The sequence below is a fragment of the Lingula anatina genome, chromosome 6 (genome assembly GCF_051362555.1).
Source record: "Lingula anatina isolate TDL-2025a chromosome 6, LinAna3.0, whole genome shotgun sequence".
Lineage (NCBI taxonomy): Eukaryota > Metazoa > Brachiopoda > Lingulata > Lingulida > Lingulidae > Lingula > Lingula anatina.
In genome coordinates, this window is record NC_141772.1 from 24,190,317 (window position 1) to 24,213,483 (window position 23,167).

General features: G+C 36.8%; 2 protein-coding genes across 2 annotated transcripts; both read left to right on the forward strand.

Moving 5' to 3' along the window:
• Positions 1 to 1,861: 1,861 nt before the first annotated feature.
• On the forward strand, positions 1,862 to 22,878 carry LOC106172841 (sushi, nidogen and EGF-like domain-containing protein 1). Its single transcript, XM_087016201.1, has 10 exons — positions 1,862 to 1,984; positions 11,182 to 11,276; positions 16,114 to 16,259; positions 17,096 to 17,389; positions 18,111 to 18,248; positions 19,079 to 19,247; positions 19,631 to 19,869; positions 20,222 to 20,408; positions 20,855 to 20,969; positions 21,969 to 22,878. Exons 2-10 carry the CDS (start codon positions 11,222 to 11,224, stop codon positions 21,979 to 21,981), a joined length of 1,356 nt encoding a protein of 451 aa, XP_086872327.1. The 5' UTR covers positions 1,862 to 1,984; positions 11,182 to 11,221; the 3' UTR covers positions 21,982 to 22,878.
• On the forward strand, positions 2,193 to 3,868 carry LOC147761404 (uncharacterized). Its single transcript, XM_087016029.1, has 2 exons — positions 2,193 to 2,196; positions 2,727 to 3,868. Exons 1-2 carry the CDS (start codon positions 2,193 to 2,195, stop codon positions 3,866 to 3,868), a joined length of 1,146 nt encoding a protein of 381 aa, XP_086872155.1.
• Positions 22,879 to 23,167: the final 289 nt, after the last annotated feature.

A 23,167-nucleotide genomic window follows, 5' to 3' on the forward strand; every position in this document is an offset into this window, starting at 1 on the left:
CATGGGGCTTCAGGGTTCAAACTGATACTCAGAGGACATCAGGTGTCATAACTTCACTGTAATTAAGGGGTTCAGAGATGGTGAAATTACACGAGAAAATTGTTTGATTGTGTTTGTTATACTATTTTGGGGATGGAAGTGGGCAGAAATGAACACTTCTGTACTTAGAAGCTAAAGAAGGTTTATGTACCACCCTTCCCTCGCATTTCTCTTTGCACTTTAAAACTAAGTTTTCAAAAATTGTGCCATTAAAACACGCGCTAGATTAATCACAGAATGAATACAGATCCGAAATAAAATTAAAACACGAAAGATATCTGCCACATGGAGGACAGCTTTCATGTTCGTCCTCACATAAGCTGTGCTTGCCACTGATATTCACCGATATTATACGTAAACCTGGCGGTCGATTTAATTGATAATTCGGTAATTAAGTTCAGTCCCATAACTCAGGGCTGCCAAGTGTCACATATCGTCTTCAATAATTAAACATCCTACCATTATGTCAAAAATTTCTTCCAAAGGCTTATATAATATTAACATGTTTGCGGTATATTTTCAAAAGCTGGGTCTACACACGAATCCCTAAATGAAAAAAGCATAGAAATAATAATGGCTGGGATAATTTTCCTACGGTATGCTGAAAGAAAGCATAAGACCGAGAACAGTAGAATCACCGAAATTAGTTCTTCATGTATAAGAAGTGTTAATGGGACATCAGACTTTGGAATATATATATATATATATATATATATATATATATATATATATATATATATATATATATATATATATATAGAAGCATTATTGCTTAAAATATTATTGAAAAATACTATCACTGTTAGTATTACTTACAGAAAGCATATATGACCAGTAAGAAGAGAAACAACGACATAGATCGAAATACAATGAAAAAATTAGGGTCATCAAAGAGGTTTACCTAAAACGAGGACCCAGGTAGTTAAAATCTGTATTTGATGGTCTTGCAGGGTCATCATATCCAACCTGATGATTACCCTTGGTAGTCATTTGATTACTTGGGTTGTCAAATTACATGTAGGTTGATGCATTCATGTAGTTTGGGAGGAGATGAGTACTGCTTGCAACCTTCATTTACCATTGGCCTGCGTACAATTAGTGAGAGTGAGAGTGTTGCATTAAGTATTGTGTAATGTTACCCAATAATTCAATGTAATTCTAGTGGCACAGGAAAGCTGAAACAAGATTTAGCATGAATTCCTAAGTGTCTGAAACCAAATGTTCCTGTAAAAACTGCAACGCTCCAAAACTGAACCACAACAAACACTGCTGCAAAGTGGCGTCCGCCTGTCGTGCGGTACGTACTTCACCGAATAACCCACTTAACAAGAGAGCAGTGATCCAACATTTGTCCAACGCATGGTTGGTTGTACGACCAATGATGGCCCAACGTATGGTTGCTTATAGACACAACGTTGTAAAGTATGAAATGGTCAACCATAAAACTTTTTACGAAGATAAATTTTAAGAACTTTTTTAAAACCTCGTCTACTGAGCTTAAATTTCTTAGTCCTGATGGTAACTGATTCTGTTCAAGCGGGGCGTATATTCAGTACTTCTGCTATCAGTACTATTTCTGTTTCAACTACTACATCTACTACTACTACTATTACTACTACTAATTATGATAAAAATAATAAGCACACACCACTAGTTAAATTTCAATAGTTTCAGCATGGCTGTCTTTGACGGAAACTGCAATTACCCGTCTTCTGCTTAAACTTAATTATAAATTTTTAATCTGTTGAGCTTTGCCTCACGTCAATCAAACGTCAAATGGTCTTTAAAAATGTAACATGACGTGTGCAAAACGTTCATCTGAAGCATTATAAAGGCACCGTCAATCAAATCATTTTAACAAAAAGGCTGGGGATATTTCAGTTTTTCGAGGAGTCCAGTTCCTACCAATAAATACTGCTGCCTTCTACTTGTGCGGACCAAAGTTGTAAGTACAGTATTTAACTAAGTAATTCAATAGTGCGCTTGTCGAGAAGTTATGTATTATTTCTTCCCGAGGCTTAACTTAAAAATAATATCAAATCCAATGCTCTGTACGAACCAACCCATAAGTTACATGGGCAGAGGATGCATTTTGATTCTTGTTTTCCACAGTTATTGTGGTTTCTTAAATGATATTTGAAGCTGATGGGTGCATGGGTAGGTTTCTGAACATTAGGTTGCATCCAAAGAATGTTTGTAACTGCCATATAAAGCCGGTATACGTACCGAGCTTACTAGAAATATCATGATAAAAACTTCAAGTATAATCTGTGTTTACAAGTAGGCCTACTATTGACATTGGTATACTGAGTGGCTTTACTGATTATTTTATATTTATCGTTTTCATCTGAGAATTTACGGGCAGGTCACTGCGTTTTATAATATAATTTTAGTGTCCTACTGATATCATTTCTTTGATTAAATTCATCGATGAAGAAAAAAATCCATGGCTTATTCTAAGTCATAAAACAACCATTAGAAACGATATATGGATGTCCGTGTTATCCAAATTATCTACTGTTAAAGAGGTACACTGTTAAAGGAACATTAAATTAGAAAGGAACTGTTGCGTCTATTTGTAATATATAGGCCACCGTACTCAGCAAAACACAAGTATACAATTCCTTATTTCACTGATGAATTTTCTGTACTTTTGGAGACAGCTATTGTTTCATCTGGTCACTTAGTAATTGCAGGGGACTTCAACATCCATGTGGATGACAACGAATGTAGTGACGTGGAAAAATTCAATGATCTGTTATCCTCAGTGGGACTTGAACAGCATGTTGAAAGTTTTACTCATTCGAAAGGTCATGTTTTAGATCTTGTTTTGACAAGGAAAAACTCATGTCTCAGTAACTTCTTCGTAGATCACACTTTGCCCTCTGATCATGCAGCAGTTCATTTCGTAGCCAATGCCAATCGCCCAGCGCCAACTAAAGTAGTCAAACAGAGCCGGCTACTTTCCAGAATTGACAGTGACATCTTAAACAGGGAACTTTCAAATGCTTTAAGTCAGATGGTCAGCATATCTGACATAAATTTACAAGTTACTCACTACAATAATTCGTTATCAAAGGCCATTGATAACCAGGCTCCACTACAGGAAAAGAGAGTGACAGTAAAGCCAAAGGCTACATGGATCACACCAGAGTTGTTAGAAGAGCGTAAGGAAATCCGTAAGCTGGAAAGAAAATGGCTTGGCACTAGACTTGAAATACATAAACAGATTTTCACAGAGGCCAGATCCAAGTATAATTTTCGTCTTAACACATGCAAAGCAGAATACCACCGAAATTGTATTGATTCTGCCGATCAGAAAGCCCTATTCAGAATTGTCGATAACATCTCTAACTCTTCATCCACCCAACTTAGAGTACTGCCTGATTTAGAGAAAAACTTACTACCTCAAGTTTTTGCACAATTCTTTACTAAAAAGATACAGGACATAAGATGTACACTAGATAAACATGATCCAAAGCTCATAGAGTCACCAGTTTCTTCTCAAACAGTACTGACAAAATTCACCCAAGTGAGTATCGAACAAGTAGTTGCCATGATGAAAGCCATGCCAGCAAAATCCTGCTCACTGGACCCAATGCCAACATACTTAGTAAAGGATTGCATAGAAGCAGTATCTCCAGCACTCATGAAAATAACAAATACATCTTCTGAGTCTGGAATTTTTCCTGATCTCTGTAAAACTGCTGTTGTAAAGCCTCTCTTAAAGAAGAGCAGTCTTGAAAGAAACGAGCTGAAAAACTATAGACCAATTTCCAACTGCTCTTTCATTAGAAATTTCTGGAAAAAATGGCATTCTCGCAACTGAACAACTACTTAACAGCACATTCTCTGTATGGTAAATTCCAATCAGCCTACAGAACGGGTCATAGTACTGAAACAGCCCTGCTAAAGGTTCAAAATGATATCATGCTCTCATTAAACAATCACTGTGATGTCATCTTGGTCCTCTTGGATCTTTCTGCTGCTTTCGACACGATTGACCATGATATTTTACTACAACGTTTGCAGTGCAGGTTTGGCATTACAGGAATGGCGATTGATTGGTTGAGCTCTTACTTAAAGGGAAGAACACAAAAAGTGGAAATTAATTCCCTTCTTTCTGCCCCTGAAACCCTGAAATATGGTGTTCCGCAGGGATCGGTGTTAGGCCCACTACTTTTTTCACTCTATATGGTGCCTCTTGAGGAGATCATTTCTAAGCACAATCTTCAGACCACAATTTTTGCTGATGATACTCAGATTTATGTAACTTGTGATAGTCGGTGTGATTATTCTGTAGTGTCAGACATAGAGAAATGTATTGATGAGATCCGGGTGTGGATGCTTTCAAATAAGCTGGCTCTAAATGACACTAAAACGGAAATAATCTGGTTTTCATCTAAATTTAAAGATAGAAAGGACTGTGCTACTAACACTAATGTTCGCATTGGCAATGTGTCTGTGAAAGCATCTGCCAGTGCTAGAAATTTAGGTGTGTTTTTTGATTCAGCTGGGATCTTTGACAAGCATATAGACAATGTTTGTAAGTCAGCATCTTTTTCACTGTGGAGAATAGGGAAGATTCGGAATTTACTAAATATAGAAACAACTACAAAATTAGTTCATGCTTTTATTACATCAAAATTAGATTATTGCAACAGTATTCTTTTTGGGGTGAGTGACAGCAAATTGAAAAAAATCCAATTGATTCAAAATTCAGCGGCCAGATTAGTTAAAAAGATAAGGAACCAGAGCTTGGATCATATCACTCCAGTGTTAAAGGAATTGCATTGGCTGCCAATCAAACAAAGAATTTTATTCAAAGTGTTGTGCATAATTTTTAGAGCTTTTAAAGAAAACACACCTGGTTATATTGCACATCTTATTCAGTCATCTGAACCACGCAGGTTAACAAGAAACTCTTTTGAAAACAATTTTATACTCAATCACTGTGAAATAGACAGAAAATGCAACAAATTCTATGGAGACCGGGCTTTTACTGTTTATGCTCCAAAATTGTGGAACAAATTGCCTTTTAGTATCAGAGCTGAAAGTGACTATAATACTTTTAAAGCCTGTCTTAAAACTCATCTTTTTAAAGAATTTTATGGTTAGTGTTCCTTTAAACCTTTTAGTTGTTTATCATTTATTAAGAGTGAGCTTGGGTTAATTTTAGTAGTATTTTAAAGTTATATCAATAAATTTTCTCTGCTTTCTTTTATTAATTAATTTTATCAGTAAATGTTAAAGTATTTTAGTATTGTTATTTTTAGACTTTTTAATTATTTGTAAAGTGCATTGAAATGTTAAAAAATGGAATGCGCTATATAAGAAATAAATATTAAAATATTATTATTATTAAAGAGGACAATCATATAAGTATTTACTCACAGCAGCGGTAAGCTGTTTATCTGGCCTCATCTTGCTGCCACCAGGACTCTCTAAAGGCAAAGCATTCTTTCTGACAGGTTTCTCAGAGTTCAGTTTGAAATAACTATCCAGGCACAGGTTTTAGGTTGTCTGAATTGGCGCAGATTTGTTAAAGGACCAGTAGAACGGTTTTTCGATTAGTAAATTAATTACTACCAACATGTTGTCTACAGGTTCAAAGCCACGTTAGCTGCCCAGTCCCATGGTTCTGAAAGTTAACTGCGAATACAAGTACGCTTTGTGGAAGGACGTCTCAATCTTGTAAAATAAAAAAATTTGTCTTCTGTCAACTGGGAGGCAGGCGGTTTTCAGAGTAAATTTACATTAGGTTCAGGTTTTCATGGATTACTACCAATTGGGAATTCCGGCCCATACCGGGTATAGATGCTCCCACTGCCCCCAGTCCGTCTATGCGTTAAATAGGTGAGGTAGGTAATTTCGACTCCCTCCTAGATGATGGCTACATTATTTACTGTCTTACACTAGCAAATGAACAGACTTTATGGTAAAAGATGTCAGACGTTCGGTGTGACAAGTGTAAAAATTCTGTCAGACTGAAACAAAATCCGTAAAACCAAAACAAAATTATAGAAATTATTTGATGTTTAAATAATTTCAGGTGTAATTATCACCGTTCTCAATCATAGACAATCATTGTTCAACTGTGTTCCATTTATTTCATAATTTTGCAACATTTTTAGACACAAAAAGATATATTTTAATTAAAAGACTAAACATATGTTTTACTTATGATATACACGGCTAGATTATCCATTAAGTGTCTTTACCATGTTCATTTTGTAAAAATTTGGTGCCGTATCGTTAAAAGTCTTTGCCTCCCTGGAAATGTGATGGTGCTTTGTAAGTTGACATCCCATGTAATCTTTCCTAACAAATACCTGTACAGGTATATACAGACTTGACATTTAATATGGAATATTTTTTTCCACATAATTTTTCATCAGTTTTTTCCTATTTTGCTGACTGATAAATAAAAATAAGGATTAAAATAGTGTTTCAATATCTTTTAATTATCTCTTTGATTTCATTGTTGCATCAGTTCATTAATGGAATTCGCCAGAAAAGCAAACAAAAAAACACACTGCCTATTCTATGTCATACGACAACCATTAAAAGATATATTTTGGATCTCCATATTTTCCATATTATTATCTGTAAAAGAGTTACACGCCCCACAAAGGACCCTCATGTCAGTGTCTAGTCACAGTAACGGTCGCTGCTACACCTGACCTCTTCTGGCTGCTACCAGCGCTCTCCAGCGGCAAGGCATTCCTTGGGATAGGATTTTAGAGTTCAATCTGGAAAAAATTCGAGAGATCGGTCAAAATATGTCCAATTTGGTCCAGTTTTGTTGTAGGACATGTAAGCCATTGATTCGGCGAGTAATGGCCTACCCACATATTGTCTATGTGGTTTAAATATGGCTGATGACCAAGGTATCTGCTCATTCCCTTGGTTCTGTAAGTAATCTGTAATCTGACTAGTTGAGCGGTACAGGTGAAATATGACCTCAATAAAGAAAGCCATGAGTTTTCAGTATTCAACCCAGAAAGGGTCAATGTCCCCAATTAATTACAGAAACATACAACGATGTTTTGCTGTTTACACTGGGTTCCTCGGAGGTCATCTGGTATTCTAACCTGCTTAAATCAGTTTGGTGTTCGCTAAGGGCCTTGAAAAATGCGTTTTGGTGGCAATTTACCCCTCATTCTTACTAGGTGGTTTTTGTGTAGCTGCCACAGCATATCCCGAAAGACAGTGGGTCCTGTACCCGGTGGTAAATATTCAATACATTGGGTGTGGCCTCTTTGTAGGTACATCAGTCTGGGCATTACTCTATAAATCTGTGCGAAGTGTTTCGTTTGACGCCATTATCTGTCTGGCAATGTCTCTTTTCCCCGCGCCATTCTGTCACAGATTAACAAAGCTGTAAAGCACTGCATAGCTCATTTTACACATTGCAAAACCGACCACTTGCATGCAAAATTTCAAATTCTTCCATGCAGTAGTTGCCGACATATGGATACTTTCTTGACAGTACATGCTTTGCCAAAGCCAAGCTTTGAGCACTACCCAATTAAATCACTGCATATTACATATAGTGCAGCAGCGCAATAAACCTGGTATTCAGTTAATTGGCACCGACACACCTGACTGCACACTTCTACATATCTTATATGAGATCGAAGTTTTTTGAAAAAAGAACGCATTTTTACCTAGGCATACCTTCGAAACTGAAAAATTCCATTTTAAATGTCAAGTCTGTATATTTTTTGTACCGGTAGTGTGATTGAGGGCATCCGTGATAGAGCAGTTTTACTGTTTACTGTGACTGTGACATTTTGTTCTTGGTACTCGAGTTTAAGATATACCGGTTTCCTCTGTCGTTGTCTAAGCTGACAGTTTTCAGTCTGCAAATGATATTTTTTAACACTTAATCAAACAATAAGGCTTTTGTGCATTAACTTTATAACAACATATGGCCCATATCGTGTCCAGTTCACTTGCCATTTAGTTCAGAAATAAATGATATTTTTATTTAATCGATAACTCGTTGAACATGGATCCTGGGTGTATTTTCCTCTTCGTGTGTCTCTGTCTTGGTAATTTGAATCCCAGTAGTACACAGTAATACCTTGATACAAGAAGTCATGAAAGTTCATAAATTCTTCGTAAGTAGCAAAAACTGTGTAAAGCTTAATAGATTTTGGTTCCTTTTTCCATTACTTCGTGTAAAAGATTTTTTTTTATCTACTTGAACTTCTTTATTCCGGTCTCTGCGTAGGATCACAAGTCCTCTAGTAGTTCTGTACGGAGCGTTCCTTGCGACACAATAATCTGTCTGGGAATTTCTGTCTGTTTTCTGCCTTTCTAGCTCATAGAATCAATACTGTGACTCACTGGTTCGCTTTATTCCCACACCGTTAAACTAGCAACAGGTATAGAAAATTTCAAAGTCATCTGTGCAGACGTTAACGAAACGTGGAGATATGGCGACTTTTTAAACAGAACCATGGTCTGTCATAGTCATACCAGGATTAGCCCAAACAGTAATACCTAATGGAATTATGGCATATTACGTAGTGTAGGAGTGCTGCAGACAAGGTGGTCAATTAATTATCAATTAGATAATTTAGGAAAAAAATTAAGATATGCATCCGAAATAAGGTTAGCGTCACTTTGATGGTTTAATATTATTAAATGTGTGAACATTTTATAATTGTGTGTAATACCGTATCATATTATTACGTCCGCCAAGGAGGTTATGTTTTCACCCCTGTTTGCCTGTCTGTTTGTCATCAACATAACTCAAAAAGTTATGGATGAATTTCGATGGAATTTTCAGGGTAGGTCAGAAATGGGTTAACTTAGCAGTGATAAGTTTTTGGTGGTGATCCGGATAAATAATCAATCAATAATCAAAAATATCGAAAATTTAGGGGTGAAACGGCATTGTATGGAGACTTTGCTGCGTTGGCGGAGGTCTGCGCTCTCTGAGTGCTTTTCTAGTTTATTACAAGTTCTCCTAATGAGCCGTGTGGCTGCAAAATTGCAGAAATTAAATTAAATTAAACACTGAAGGTGTGCCTGGATCACTAAGATTATTTTTTTATCCCATCTCTACCAGTTGTCTGGAGGTGCGCCTTGAGGACAAGGTGGTGGTGGTAGAAGAATTTAATATTAACTTAATCAAAGAGATGCCTGGATTACTAAGATTTTATGTAAATCCCATGTGGCTTAATAATTGTGAAGTCAGTCTATTGGAGGGAGGAAAATAAATAAAATTGCAGTTTACCAGAGAATGAAAATCACAATGTCAATAAATAGTTCATTCAAATTATCATAATTACAGACATATCGTCATGATGGGAGGGGTGTTTGGGGACGATTGTCCTGAAAGGCCGAATATGATGGTCAAGAGGAAGTTAATATCCTGCCACCATTTCAATGCAATCAAGCAGTAAACAAAAATGGACATGCCTTCGTGTTTGTGATTACCATATGTACCATGGACATCACGCGAACCTGGCACAAATTCTTTGGGGTGCAATGGCCACTGAATGGCCAACTATTGACGAATCGAGACCCCCGTGAGCAGCCCTATTGCAATGAAAGTCCTTAAACGCACTTTTATGACACCTTTGTTGTTACGTCAACTTTGTTGTCACTTCATTTATACAACGTGGCCGCCACCCAGCCATCCCGTTAGCTGCGTCTAAATTCTTATAACATTATTATTTCTTCTATCTGTTCCTAGACCATTAGAGTTAGGAAGCTGAAACTTTGGTGAATAGTTTACCCATCATCAGGGATATGCAAGGGCACTTTGGAATTTTAGTGCCACAGGGGGTTGGGCTGTACCCTGGGGGGGGGGGGTTGATTCTAAATTCTTAAGACATTGTAATTTCTGCCATCTGCCCTAGACCATCGGAGTTAGGAAGCTGAAACTTGAGTGATTTGTGTACCCATCATCAAGGAGGTGCATGGCCCCTTAAGAAGGGGGAGGGTTGATTCTAAATTCTTTTTACATTGTAATTTCTGCTATCTCCTCCTAGACCATTGCATGTAGGAAGTTGAGCTTTTGGGAATTGGTGGACCCATAATCAGGGATGTGCATAGGCACTTTGGAATTTTAGTGTCACGGGGTATTGGGCTGTCCCCTGGGGATTGATTCTAAATTCTTATGACATTGTTATTTCTGCTATCTGTTCCTAGACCATTAGAGTTAGGAAGCTGAAACTTTGGTGTATAGTTTACCGATCATCAGGGATGTGTATGGGCACTTTGGAATTTTGGTGTCTCAGGGGATTGGGCTGTTCCCGCGGGGTGGTTGATTCTAAAATCTTATAACATTGTAATTTCCACTATCTTCTCTTAGACCATTACAGATAGGGAACTGAAACTTTTGGAATTGGTACCCATGATCAGGGAAATGCATGGGCATTTTGGAATTTTAGTGCCACAGGGGGTTGGGCTGTCCCTGGGGGGTGATTCTAAATTTTTTCACATTGTAATTTCTGCTATCACCTCCTAGACCATTGCAGTTGAAACTATGGAAATTAGTAGACCCGTCATCAGGGATGTGCATGGGCACTTTTCAATTTTAGTGCCACGGGGGTTGGGCATTGTCCTGGGAGGTGGTTGATTCTAAATTATTATGGCATTGTAATTTCTGCCATCTGGTCCGGACCATTGCTAGTAGGAAGTTGAAACTTTGGGAATTGGTAGACCCATCTTTAGGGATGTACATATACACTTTGGAATTTTAGTGCAACAGGGGTTTGGGCTTCACCCGGGGGTTGGTTGATTCTGAATTCTTTTCACACGGTAATTTTTGCTATCTCCTAGACCATTGCTGGTAGGAAGCTGAAACTTTGGTGATTAGTTTACCCATTGTCAGGGATGTGCATGGGCACTTTGGAATTTTAGAGTGGCTGGGGATTGAACTGTCCCTGGGCTTAAATTTATTTAAGTCTATTCCCAGAGTATTAGAGTGTGATTGGTGATTCTATTTTTCCTATTATATGCTATGAAATACTTTGATTTACTGTACTAGTTAGGGGTAGATGTACTTTTCTGTTACCACTTTATCAGATTCTGATGTTTAGCAGATATTTTTAATATCTCAACGTCCATATGGAGCCATTCTTAGATTTATAAGTTGTTTGTTCTGTTTCTATTTTACAGGAAGATTACAATCAGCCTATTAACCAGTTTGCTGTGAACCATGAAGAGTGACTCTGTTGGCTACTTTTTGGTCATCTCCATGATGGCTGCCATTGGTACGTTGAATGTTATTATTATTATTATGTTATCTTTTAATTTTTTAACAGACACATTCTTCAAATTTAAAAACCAGTTTGGTTGTATTATAACTATAGTACCTTTTATTTCGCCAGTACTATAAATGAAGAACATACATCTTTTGGGGGCCTAAAAGATTTATTCGTATATTCTTATTTTCCAGTTACAATGCATTCTCTTTTATCCTATAGATCATCATTCCAATGTCATGATGTATCACAAAGTCTTTCTCCTACATTACCTTATTTGGTAATGTAATAATTCCTCAGCTCTTACACAATGTCTATGATTATCCCTTTTTCCATAACTTTCCATCATTACGTCATTACCAAAATATAATCATTCTCTTATTAGGCAATGGTATGTTACTTGACCTTAGGTCGCCATTTCTATTAATACAGATTTTTCATTGTATCATCCTGAAGGAATGATAACTATACTCCCTTATTCTTTTTTTTATTATTGAACAACACATGCACTCTTTAACTCTCTTACTTACACTGTTTAACCTCTTAACATATGTATATTGTATCAATTATGAAAGGTACAATGTATTCATTACAATCACAACTTTGTATCTGTACTTTTAATCATTTTCATTACGATATACACCCTCTCTTCAAATAAATTCGTCCTCGAATTCCCTTTTTTTATTACGATATACATTCTCTCTATTTTATTGAATGTAGAAGCACAAGCATTGCATAACTAAAAAAAAAAAAACTATTTAAAAATTTTAAAATACTGTTGTTAGACTTAATAATATGGTATAATATAGATATATATAGTTATTTAGTTGACATGAAACAATGAATATATTAGAAAGGATAAATAATAATAATAATAATAAAATTTTGCTATACGCGTGGATGCGTAATGTATTTTCCTTTATTGTCTTCAATGTGCGGCCCAAGAATACACATGCTCAACTTTATTAATAATTTGTGTAATTTTAACATGTAATTCTCTTATTATGGCTCTGACACATTTTTATAATATCTTCTTAAATACACTACGTTGGATTATAGGGTCATGACTCCTTTTCGAATATACAGCCATCATCACCAACATTGTGACCAGCACATTGTCCGTGGTGAAAATCTGCATTTCGTTTGTTATTATCATCCATACTGTAGTGTTTTCCTTTATGGTTGTGAATAATCACTATTTATAATACATTTACGTACATCCACAATTTGTTGATATTCAAAAACAATAATTCCTTTCAAATTTTATACAAGGACACCAAACTTTTCACCTGCTCCATCTATAACCAAAGAAAAGTGTGTGAGAAGCAAACTTTCACGTCGCAACTTGCTTTCATCAAGCGACTCGTCTGACGACGAAGAAATACAGACTACTCATCAAATTAACGTAAATACACAATCAGAAACAGTAGGAAACAGCGCATTTTCAATTGTTGATCAATGTGTTCCAACGAATCTCGAACTATACGAATCAAAAATAGAGACAGGCGAAAAGTATTCATTATCATTGACCTCAGTAGTGAATCCGACAACAATAGCGACACCGAAACCGACGACAATAACGACACAAATTTCAGCGTTACCTGGCCAAACCGACCCATCTCTAATCGCCCCGAGTCACCTATCGTCATCAGTGACGAAGAAACAGACGACGACGACCTCAAAAACCGACCCATCTCCAATCGCCCCGAGTCACCTATCGTCATCAGTGACGAAGAAACAGACGACGACGACCTCAAAAATTCAACTCCCAGAGACAATTTGCCCAGGTCCTCCACCAGTTATAGTACCTTTTATTTCGCCAGTACTATAAATGAAGAACATACATTTTTGGGGGCCTAAAAGATTTATTCGTATATTCTTATTTTCCAGTTACAATGCATTCTCTTTTATCCTATAGATCATCATTCCAATGTCATGATGTATCACAAAGTCTTTCTCCTACATTACCTTATTTGGTAATGTAATAATTCCTCAGCTCTTACACAATGTCTATGATTATCCCTTTTTCCATAACTTTCCATCATTACGTCATTACCAAAATATAATCATTCTCTTATTAGGCAATGGTATGTTACTTGACCTTAGGTCGCCATTTCTATTAATACAGATTTTTCATTGTATCATCCTGAAGGAATGATAACTATACTCCCTTATTCTTTTTTTATTATTGAACAACACATGCACTCTTTAACTCTCTTACACTGTTTAACCTCTTAACATATGTATATTGTATCAATTATGAAAGGTACAATGTATTCATTACAATCACAACTTTGTATCTGTACTTTTAATCATTTTCATTACGATATAACCTCCGAAGATGAGGAGACCCTGTTTCTGGTAGTGTTAGTTAGTTAGAAAGTTAGTTAGCTAGTTACTTAGTAGGCACAAAATAACGGACGGAATTTGATAAATCACATATAAGTACCCTAGGTTCTAGATTCCGGTATTGCCAGCTCGATCTTGATTTCATATATAACCCATATCAGCAATACCGGCTCTAGCGAACAGCGGCCATGTTACACTTCCGTCAATCAAATAGAACTGCTCCGCAGTGAATCTGCAGTTGAATGTCATCAGACCAAAATGAAACGTAAAACAGATTTAATTCTGCTTTATTTAATTTTATTTCCTGTATTTAAGATGTAAAGTGAAAAAATAAATAATTTTCTTCGAAAAGAAAAGATATATCCAATGTTTTTGTATTTTTTTGCTAATCAAAGAACATTTAGTCCTGAGATATACACGTGAACAATACACGTGCTTCCCGTGTGCCAAATTTGACAGCTACACTTGATGCCCGATACCACTATAAGGGCTGTGCAATGGCTACACCAAAATTAATTTTTTTAAAGCAGAATTTTGCTTGTATTGTGACACTGACCTTTGACTGCAAGATATTTTCAATTCAAACTTCTAACTCCGCGTCAGGCATCTTGTCTCGTCTGCACGAGATAACTTCAGCGCAAGGTTGGAAAGGCAGCTCCAGGCGGCTAAACCTGTGACCTACGAGACTTATGACTTTCAAATATGGATCCAGGCGGACACAGCTGTGACGTGCGACTTCCAAACATGGAAGCGCCTCAGGCAAAATTTTGAAGAAGAACGCCCTCAGATTGTCGCTGTCATCAGAGCCAGTAAAAGCGACTCCATCACAATTGTATATTTAACAGGCTAGCTTTGACGTTGATCTGACACTCAGGGTACATATAAGTCAAAGAAGAAAATATAAGATTTGGAGGTGATACGGCTTACCACTGAGACACACTCTGTATCGAAACGCCACAAGAATGGGTTTTAAGTAAAACAAATAAAAAAGTACGTCTTGATCTATTTTAATTCGACACGTTTTTTGCCCCTCACGCAAACGCGCTCTGCATGGAAGTTGTAATAGTTACGTCTTGACGTAATACTGCAAGCACTGGCTCATGTCGCATTGAATTAATCAACCTGTGCGCAACCAGTTGCCAAAGGTCTTGACTCTACGACTGAATAACAGCCGAAGTTTCCCAAAAAACTGTACTTTTATGCCCTTTTTGTATTTTTATATGACTACCATTCTGTAACTTGTTTCTAGGCGCATGCACAGACAAAACTCTACGTATACTTACAATTTTTTCCAAGAAACGGCGTGTTCCTGCCCCAAGTGGTTTAAATTAGATCTTGGACATAATTTTAACGTATGATTTTGTTCTTGTTTAGATCATGTCAAAAGCTGACAGTCTTCCAAATTAACTATCATCATTTGACAAGCCTACTGATGCAATTTAAATGGCTGGTAGGTGACCAAGAGCTCATTTACCACGTACATACATGGTTCTGCAGTATTTAGCATTATAATTTTATTACTAGTCTGCAAAGAAAAAAAAAACTTTCGTGGTCCAGCTTTTGGAATTTTTAATCTATCTAAAATTCAAACTTAAACATGCCCTGTAACCTTTTAAACTAATACGAACTTACCATTATAGCGTCCAAATGTTATTTTTCAGATACTCGATCAAAACTCGCTGTCGAGACGTTTAATTTACCTTTGAGGAAGGAACCATATTTATCTGCAGCCTGTTTCCGTGTTCTGAATATTCGTCTTAAAATATGTGTTACAGGCCCAGTCCTAATCTAGTCCTATGCCATGAGAGGCCCAGAACCCATCCTAATTAGGGCCTGGCTGAACCCAGTCTTAATGGTATCTTTGCTTAGTTAACAGCATAAATAGGCAAGTTAATTGACCAAGTTAATTGGTCAAGCTGCCAGTTTGTTTGTATGGCATGTGTTAGGGATGTATTAGACCAAGTCACATATTATTTCACTTACAGTTGTGGCAAATGAAATATAGTTGTATTTCATTACCTATGATTTGTAAAATACATCTGAGGATGATACTTTTAAAGATGTTTAATGCTTAAAGAAAAGGCATGTAGATTGATTTAGAAATATTTACTAAAGAAATGTTAAATTAAAGGCGGGCTGTTAGTGTGTTATTTTTAATTATCTAGGTTTTATACAGAATATAGGAAAAATTCTGCCCATTTATATTTTGTTGACCTTTCTGGAAAATATCTGCATTTCCTTAAGGATAAATTACAAAGAACATTTTTTCACAGCTGATTGATTTCAATTTCAATTGGTTAAATTTACCATATAAATATAAATCACAAGGTTTACCTGAAAAACTTAAAAACTGGATTTCTCCAGCTGAAACAGATGATCACTTTTAAAGATAAAGTATACTAGCATATCATTTATTAATGATGGACACCCACGAAACATGACGGTGTTGCTGAGGTGCACCTCCAGTTTATATCTATTCTGAATTTCTGTCTAACAGCTGCAGTCCATGGCTCCAATATACTGTTCCCGTATGGCACCGCAGAGGGGGACAGCGTCATGCCCCCGAACGATGACGGAGCTACCGGCGCGATCGCGCTGTCTACTGGTTTTCTTTATTACGGAAATGTCCATTCGTCCTTATACGTAAGTATGTTAGAGGTAGTGCTTTTTACGTCCTGCGATATTTTTAAAAGTGATGAAAATGACAGCAAGTGTCAGTACTTTTGCTGTTCGTGCTTGTGAATTTGTTCCTGTGTAGGCTATAATGTATAATTATTTATGCGATGCTACATATTTATTATGGAATTTGTCCATTTCATTGTTAATAACATGCAGTTTATCTTGTTCTTTTCACTGCCTTATGTGCTTGTTAATATCACATTATAAACTGTACATGTACTCTTGGCGATTCGTATTATTTGACAAAGATGTACATGCACTTCATACTACGTGTTTAAATGTTTGATTCGGTCTTGGTCGGGAGGTACATGTAAGTCAAGTTAACATTTTTTACTGCATAGATTCAGTTAGCTGTTTCTCTGTTCCGCTGCAGGGGTCATGTTTGATATGGATGGGTGGCCACAAGTAGAGGAGAGCGCTGAAGTTTAAATGTTGTTCTTTTTTTTCGAAATACGATTCCACAAATTCCACATAGGGGATATTGATATACATAGGTGTCTAGCGGTATTTTGACTGAAAATGTGTTAAATTTATTTCATTCTTATTTTGAAGAGATGTCGCTTTTGAATAAAATTATAGCATATTTATATCTAATAAGATGTGCGTCAAGTACCACCCATCAGAGGGTGAGGGTGCAAGTGTTCACCAAGTACCAACTCCCAGTATTTTTGAAAAAAGGTTTTCATTTTTTATTTTTACAAATTAGTGGTAGCCTTATGCTTTCCCCGTCTTCAGGTCCATCAATAGACAATCTGCTAATCTTTACCAACATTCGATTTGATTGGTTTGGATTTATTCAGGTGAACACAAATGGTGCTCTAAGCTTCCTTAGAACAGTCACTGCTTACACCCCTTCCGCTTTCCCACTGGGCTCGAACATGCGGATAATCTCTCCGTTTTGGGCAGACGTCGACACCCGGAACGCGGGTAGGGTGTACTACCGCCAGACCACTAGCGAGGCAGTGCTACACAAAGTCAACGAGGATGTAGGGAGGAGTGAGGCGTGTGCTTCTGGGGCCAAGTTTGCTGCCACCTGGGCGTTTATTGCTACCTATGACGATGTGACATATTATGGCGGAAACAGTAATACACCGGTAATGATAAAGTTAATATGTAACAGAGAGCATTCCATAGTTTGGCATATCTTGATCTACCTTTTGTTCATTACCTCCGCCAAGAAGGTTATGTTTTTGGTTCCGTTAGTTTGTCGGTCTATCTGTCTGTCTGTTAGCAACATTACAGAAAAAGTTATGGACCGATTTTGATGAAATTTTCTGGAACTGTCAGAAGTGGGCCAAGTAACAGATGATTAGTTTTTGGTGGTGATCCGGATCATTAATCAATCAATAATCAATAATCAAAAGTAAAAAAGAAATCTATATCATTATAGAATGAAAATTTAGGGGAGAAACGGCATTGGGTGGAGACTTTGCTGCCTTGGCCGAGGTCTGCGCTTACGGGGTGCTTTTCTAGTTTGTCTTATTCATTGGGATATTTTTATTATTTCGATCATTTCATTATTTGCTGTTGTTAAAGCAATTGTTCTTTTGCCTTTACATTTTGCAGAAATGTGTTTCCCCTCTGGAAACCAATGGACAAATGTTTAGATAATCAGAGTTACCTAGGCCAGCCGACACACATACATACATACAAAATAATGAAAACAAATCTGATGGCCCTAACGATAAATATCTAATTCTAAATCTTTGATTTTACAGTATAAAAGCTATGACAAAATAATTTTACTTTTTTGGGGGGTATTCAAAGCAATCCAGGACACGCAGTGAATAACTTGCCTCGTTTGGTCTTTTCCAGAGGAACACTTTCCAGGTTGTCTTGGCAACAGACGGTAGCCGTTCTTATGTTATATTTAACTACTTAGATGTGACGTGGACAACAGGGACGGCAAGCGGTGGAAACGCCGCGACTGGCCTGGGCGGAACACCGGCACAGGTAGAACTGAGAGCTCTTTTGAATAGTGCCTTCAGGACATGTTGATCTGCAGATCTAATATGGCTTACCAACTTGAAAGTTAATATTAAAGCATTTTTACATATGGTGCTGTATTATAAACACGTGAACTGCAGTAATTATGGAAAGTAAAACAAAAACATCAATATGTGAAATCTATCCACAGTTAAGATATACTGGCACCGACTTGACAATACCGATGATCTTCAATGATGATGACAATGAAATGATATGTGACCTTCGATCTTTCATTACATTCTAACTAATTTCTTATTACCTATGAACAGATATTTCTCTGTCTACATGTACTTCTTAACACTAAAATCACAGCAGGGACATGTGTGAATATTAAATGAAAAATCAATAATAGTCAAATATTGGGCTCCCACTTGAAAGCATGCCAAGATTTAGTTGCTCTGCCCATGCTGTGTCGCATTCAGTACAGATGACTGGTGGACTAACTGGTTCACCAACTAAATATGGCCGACCCCACTGAAAAAAACGATACCCCTAATTCCCTGATGATCTAAGCCAAACCTCCTCCATATGAGCCTTTAAACAGATTAAATTTCCGAGGTTTAATTGCTAGGCCTCTGCAATGACGGCACATGTGGACGCCGGGAGACCATGCATCAAGGTGGCATTGCTTTTTAAGTGGGGTAGGCCATATTTTGTAGGCCAATCAGCTAGTACGCAGAACATCTGTTGTGAATGCACTCTGGTTCTGAACGTGCCCTATCAGTTGTTGTATTTCTAGTGCTTATTTTCATTCCATTTCCTTTCCCGACGCGTCTTATTTTTACTGTTTACAGGCAGGCTTCAATGCTGGTGATGGAATACGCTATTTCTCCTTGCCTGGCTCCAGAACCTCTGCCATAGTGGACGTAGAGACAACAAGCAACATAGATGTTGAAGGTCGATGGGTTTTCAGAGTTGACGGAGGCACAGTGGAAAACATGGAATGCACGGCAAGTAATAGAGGTAACTTACCAGACACGCGTACGTGGCTACCACGTTGTTGGGATACTGTCACATGGTGATCACAATGTTAAATTCTTTTCTGGATCTGGAGGGGCTCAATTTCACATATATGCAATCTTTTGAACCATGCAATCGTTGAAATGGCAAGGGTATGGTATAGTGTAGTGACTTGTTTCAAGTGATCTCAGGGTGGTAGTTTTTTAATATTCTTTTTTTATTAACTCTTTTTTGATTTAATATTCTTTTTATAATCAAGGCATTTAATAGTGAATTAAAGCAGAACAGTGGGCAGCAGTAAAGCACATGCCTACTGTACAGAATAACTGACCTTGCATGATTTCTTATAGAGGTTTAATAAAAGAATATTATTTTACAATTTTCAGTGGGCCAGTGTATGGTCAGAGGGGATCCCCATTTTGAGCAGTTCGATGGGCGCCACTTTCTTTTTAGTGGGTTTTGTAAATATACACTCTCGGGAACTTTGCCAAATGCCACTGAACAATTTGACATAACTGGTACATTTGTCTCCTTTAAGCCTGGGAGTAATAGGACCATGATCCAGCAGGTTTTGATAGAAGTGCACGGTATGAATATTCAGATAACTACAGATGGAACAGTGAAGGTGTGTACCAATGGGTTTAACCAATTGTTGTTAGTAAAGGGATACAGATGGAAATATTTTAATTGCATATTTTTATTTTAAATTACCAGGGGAAAGAACATATCAGCCAAAGCAAAGCACAAATTTATGTGCATAATGAAGTAATACCCCCCGTACACACAAAAGTGCCTCTTTTTAGAGAGAAACGGTGTTCATCAAGCCATTTTCTCAAGAATAAAATGTTTCTCATATATTAAAAATACATTGCTTTTACCAATTACATTGCCCATATAAATAGTGGTCGCCAAAACATTGAGTGTGTGCTTACAAACGTTATTGTTAATGAGTCCTCATGTATTGACAACCATTGCAGGTTAACAATGCAACCATCAGTGCATCAACGACTCCACAAGATGTCGGCAGCAGTGTGATGTTGTCTCTTGACCCAACTGGCTTCCCAAGGACTGTTGTGGAGGTGCCTGGTGTTGTGAAAGTTGAACTCACCACCCCTGTTGAGGGATTAAGGCGTAAAGGACATAGAGCCATCATAACCGTTCCAGGTAAAATGGCAAACATACATGCTCATATATTTACACACAAACAAAGAGAGAGAGAGGGAGGGAGGAGGGGGGAGGGAGTCAAAGATATTTAAACAAGGCAGAACCACCAATGTCCTTGTCACTGAAAGGTGACTGGAAATGTTTTAGCTACCAAGAACATGAGTTATTTTAAGACTAAAAACTGTTCAATATATTACACAATTGTGAGTTTTAAAGGCCATGGGGAAGAAAATTTTTTAATTTACTATGTTTTTATAATCAATAAATAAAGTTTAATGAATGAATGAATGAATGTACGAGTGCTTTTATCTATTCAGTTAAATTCATATATGCTCTATTTTCATGGTGCTTACACCAGATGATAATTGTTTGTGTCAGTGTTGTAAAATTATGTAAATATGCCGAAAGTTGTTCAATTATATTTAAAATGTTTTTCTTTACAACAGCCACATATGCTGGGAAACTGAATGGGCTGTGTGGAGATTTCGATGGTGATTCTGCTGACGATGAATCCCCCTGTTCTGGAGGCCCTCCTGCAGATTGCTTTGTGGATGACGGAAGGTAAGTAATGTTTAGGAACACTGTATCCAACAAAGCCTTCCAGTTTCAGAAAACATTCACTAACTGTGTGTCAGTCTAGGACCAGTTATATACCCCAGGCCACAATTAACAACTTGTCCATGAGCCATCAGTGTATTGCTTCGTGGGAGGCCGAAGGTAGTTGCACTTGGTACTCAAATCTATGTGAACTCAGAATTTGGACCCCACCCCCCACCCACCCCACCATGTCATCACATATTTTCTGTAACAGACACTCACAAATTATTGGTCATGATTAAATTAAGGATTGTATACTGTTATTGCTGTCCATGCATATTAGATAAAAGCATACAATTAAATCACTTCCTGCATTTATATTTTTTTTTCAGTACATGTATAAAATCAAATCTTTGCCACTTAACCTAACAAAATGCCCACAAGTAGTTTCAAATAGTATAAATTAAAGAAATACCAAAGGGCATCTTCTCATTCTTCAGATATTTTAATTCCGTTTGTGCCATATAAAACCCACAGTAGTTATGCATCATAGATTGCTACATGTGGTGTACTTTTAAGAATGGGGAGGGATGGTTAATTATGTCACATTGACTTTTTTCATAAGTATGTTTTTTTTAGACACATTACTTGAACAACTATAGTGACTCTAGGATTATTTAGTTATGTTTTGATTTAATTATGTTTTGAAAAATATTTTAGATAACATGCGCACCACCATAGTAATAATGCTTGCAAATTGGTTATAGAAATACGTGTACCAATTAATTTTTGTGTACAGACACAGATGTTATCGGTAAAAGTGCACGGCGACGACGGCGACGACGGCGACGACAGACGCAGATGATGGCTATATGTACAGACACATCTGTGTCTGTACATAAAAATGCAATGCCAGAAATAAAATTCCTATATGTTGCTTATTTCTGACTATCTACTGTACTTTGAATGAATATTTTGAATCCAAATCTCCTTTAAGATTCAAGTTTTACTTTGTTCTTTTAGTTGCGGAGCCTAGACTAGTAACACCATTACCAAGCATATAAGGCAAGATTACAGTGGACAGGAGGATAACAGACAAGATCTTAGAAACTCTGCAAGATCAGCATGCTTGATCAAATTGGGTTTAATCTTATTATTTTTTTAATCTATTGGATCTACTGTCTTTAACCTATTGATATGGTTATTATGCATTTTTGTCTTGATATTTAAAGAGTCCATTTTTAAGGACACTGAATTGGACTTTATATATTTACACCTAGAAATGACAGATGAAATTATTTTTAGCAAAATTTCTGGCAAAGTGCCTAATTTAAAGAAATTGTTATAGCTGGTAACTTAAATGATAACTGAAACTTTTAGATAATGTACTGCTATATAGTATTACCATTTTTATCATGCAAGTTATATGTACATTTACATACCATAAAGGCTTAAATGTCATAAGATTGGAAATATTTAACAAATTAATTTGGTTAACATGCATTTTTCTTTTAATTGTTAATTTTCTTACCAAGTGATCATCATGTACATGTTTGAACCTAAAAGAAAAGTCAATCCTTTTATGTAATTCAAAGTAAACTTTTGCAAGGCCCCTTTGAAAACTAGTGATGATACTTTAGAATACTTAATGCATATACCACCACTGCAATGTCTTGGGTAGTTGACAGGTACAGAATTGCTGTTTACATTTCATGGGATTTACTGTGTTTTTGGATATTTTATTGAGTTAATTGGGGGGTTCTTTTCATTTTAATTGGATGTTTTAGAATGTTTTAGTGCAGTAATCTGGGACATTGTTGTAAAATTTTTATGTCAATTGGGTTCTTTGGCATTAATTTTGTTTGGGAATATTTTAGTGTTGTTATCTATGGCAATATTGTGAAAATATGGAAATAAAAACTGGCTATGAAAATTCTGCTTTTTTCTTTCATTCCACAATTTTGTTTTCATACTAAACTGTTTAGTTCCACTAAGTAAGAGCGCATTCTCAACGAATTAAGCCAGGCTTTACAAAGCCGGTGACCTAAAAATGGCGGACGTACATGAAAGAAAAACCGCATAATCTTTTAATAGTCTCTCCGCCTCTCACACGCCTCCCCACACGTCGTCCCTGCGGCGTACAGTAATTAAATCTCGGCTCCGAACATTAATATTTCCGTGAATATCTCTGTTGATATTATCTCCGTAGATAGTCGATTCAT

What these genes read in the sequence shown, in the direction of transcription:
- LOC106172841 (XM_087016201.1), top strand. Translation starts at nt 11,222, where the DNA reads ATGAAGAGTGACTCTGTTGGCTACTTTTTGGTCATCTCCATGATGGCT. An exon ending in TGGGCGGAACACCGGCACAG is followed by an intron (nt 18,249 to 19,078) that starts GTAGAACTGAGA and finishes TACTGTTTACAG; the next exon opens with GCAGGCTTCAATGCTGGTGA. An exon ending in ATGCACGGCAAGTAATAGAG is followed by an intron (nt 19,248 to 19,630) that starts GTAACTTACCAG and finishes TACAATTTTCAG; the next exon opens with TGGGCCAGTGTATGGTCAGA.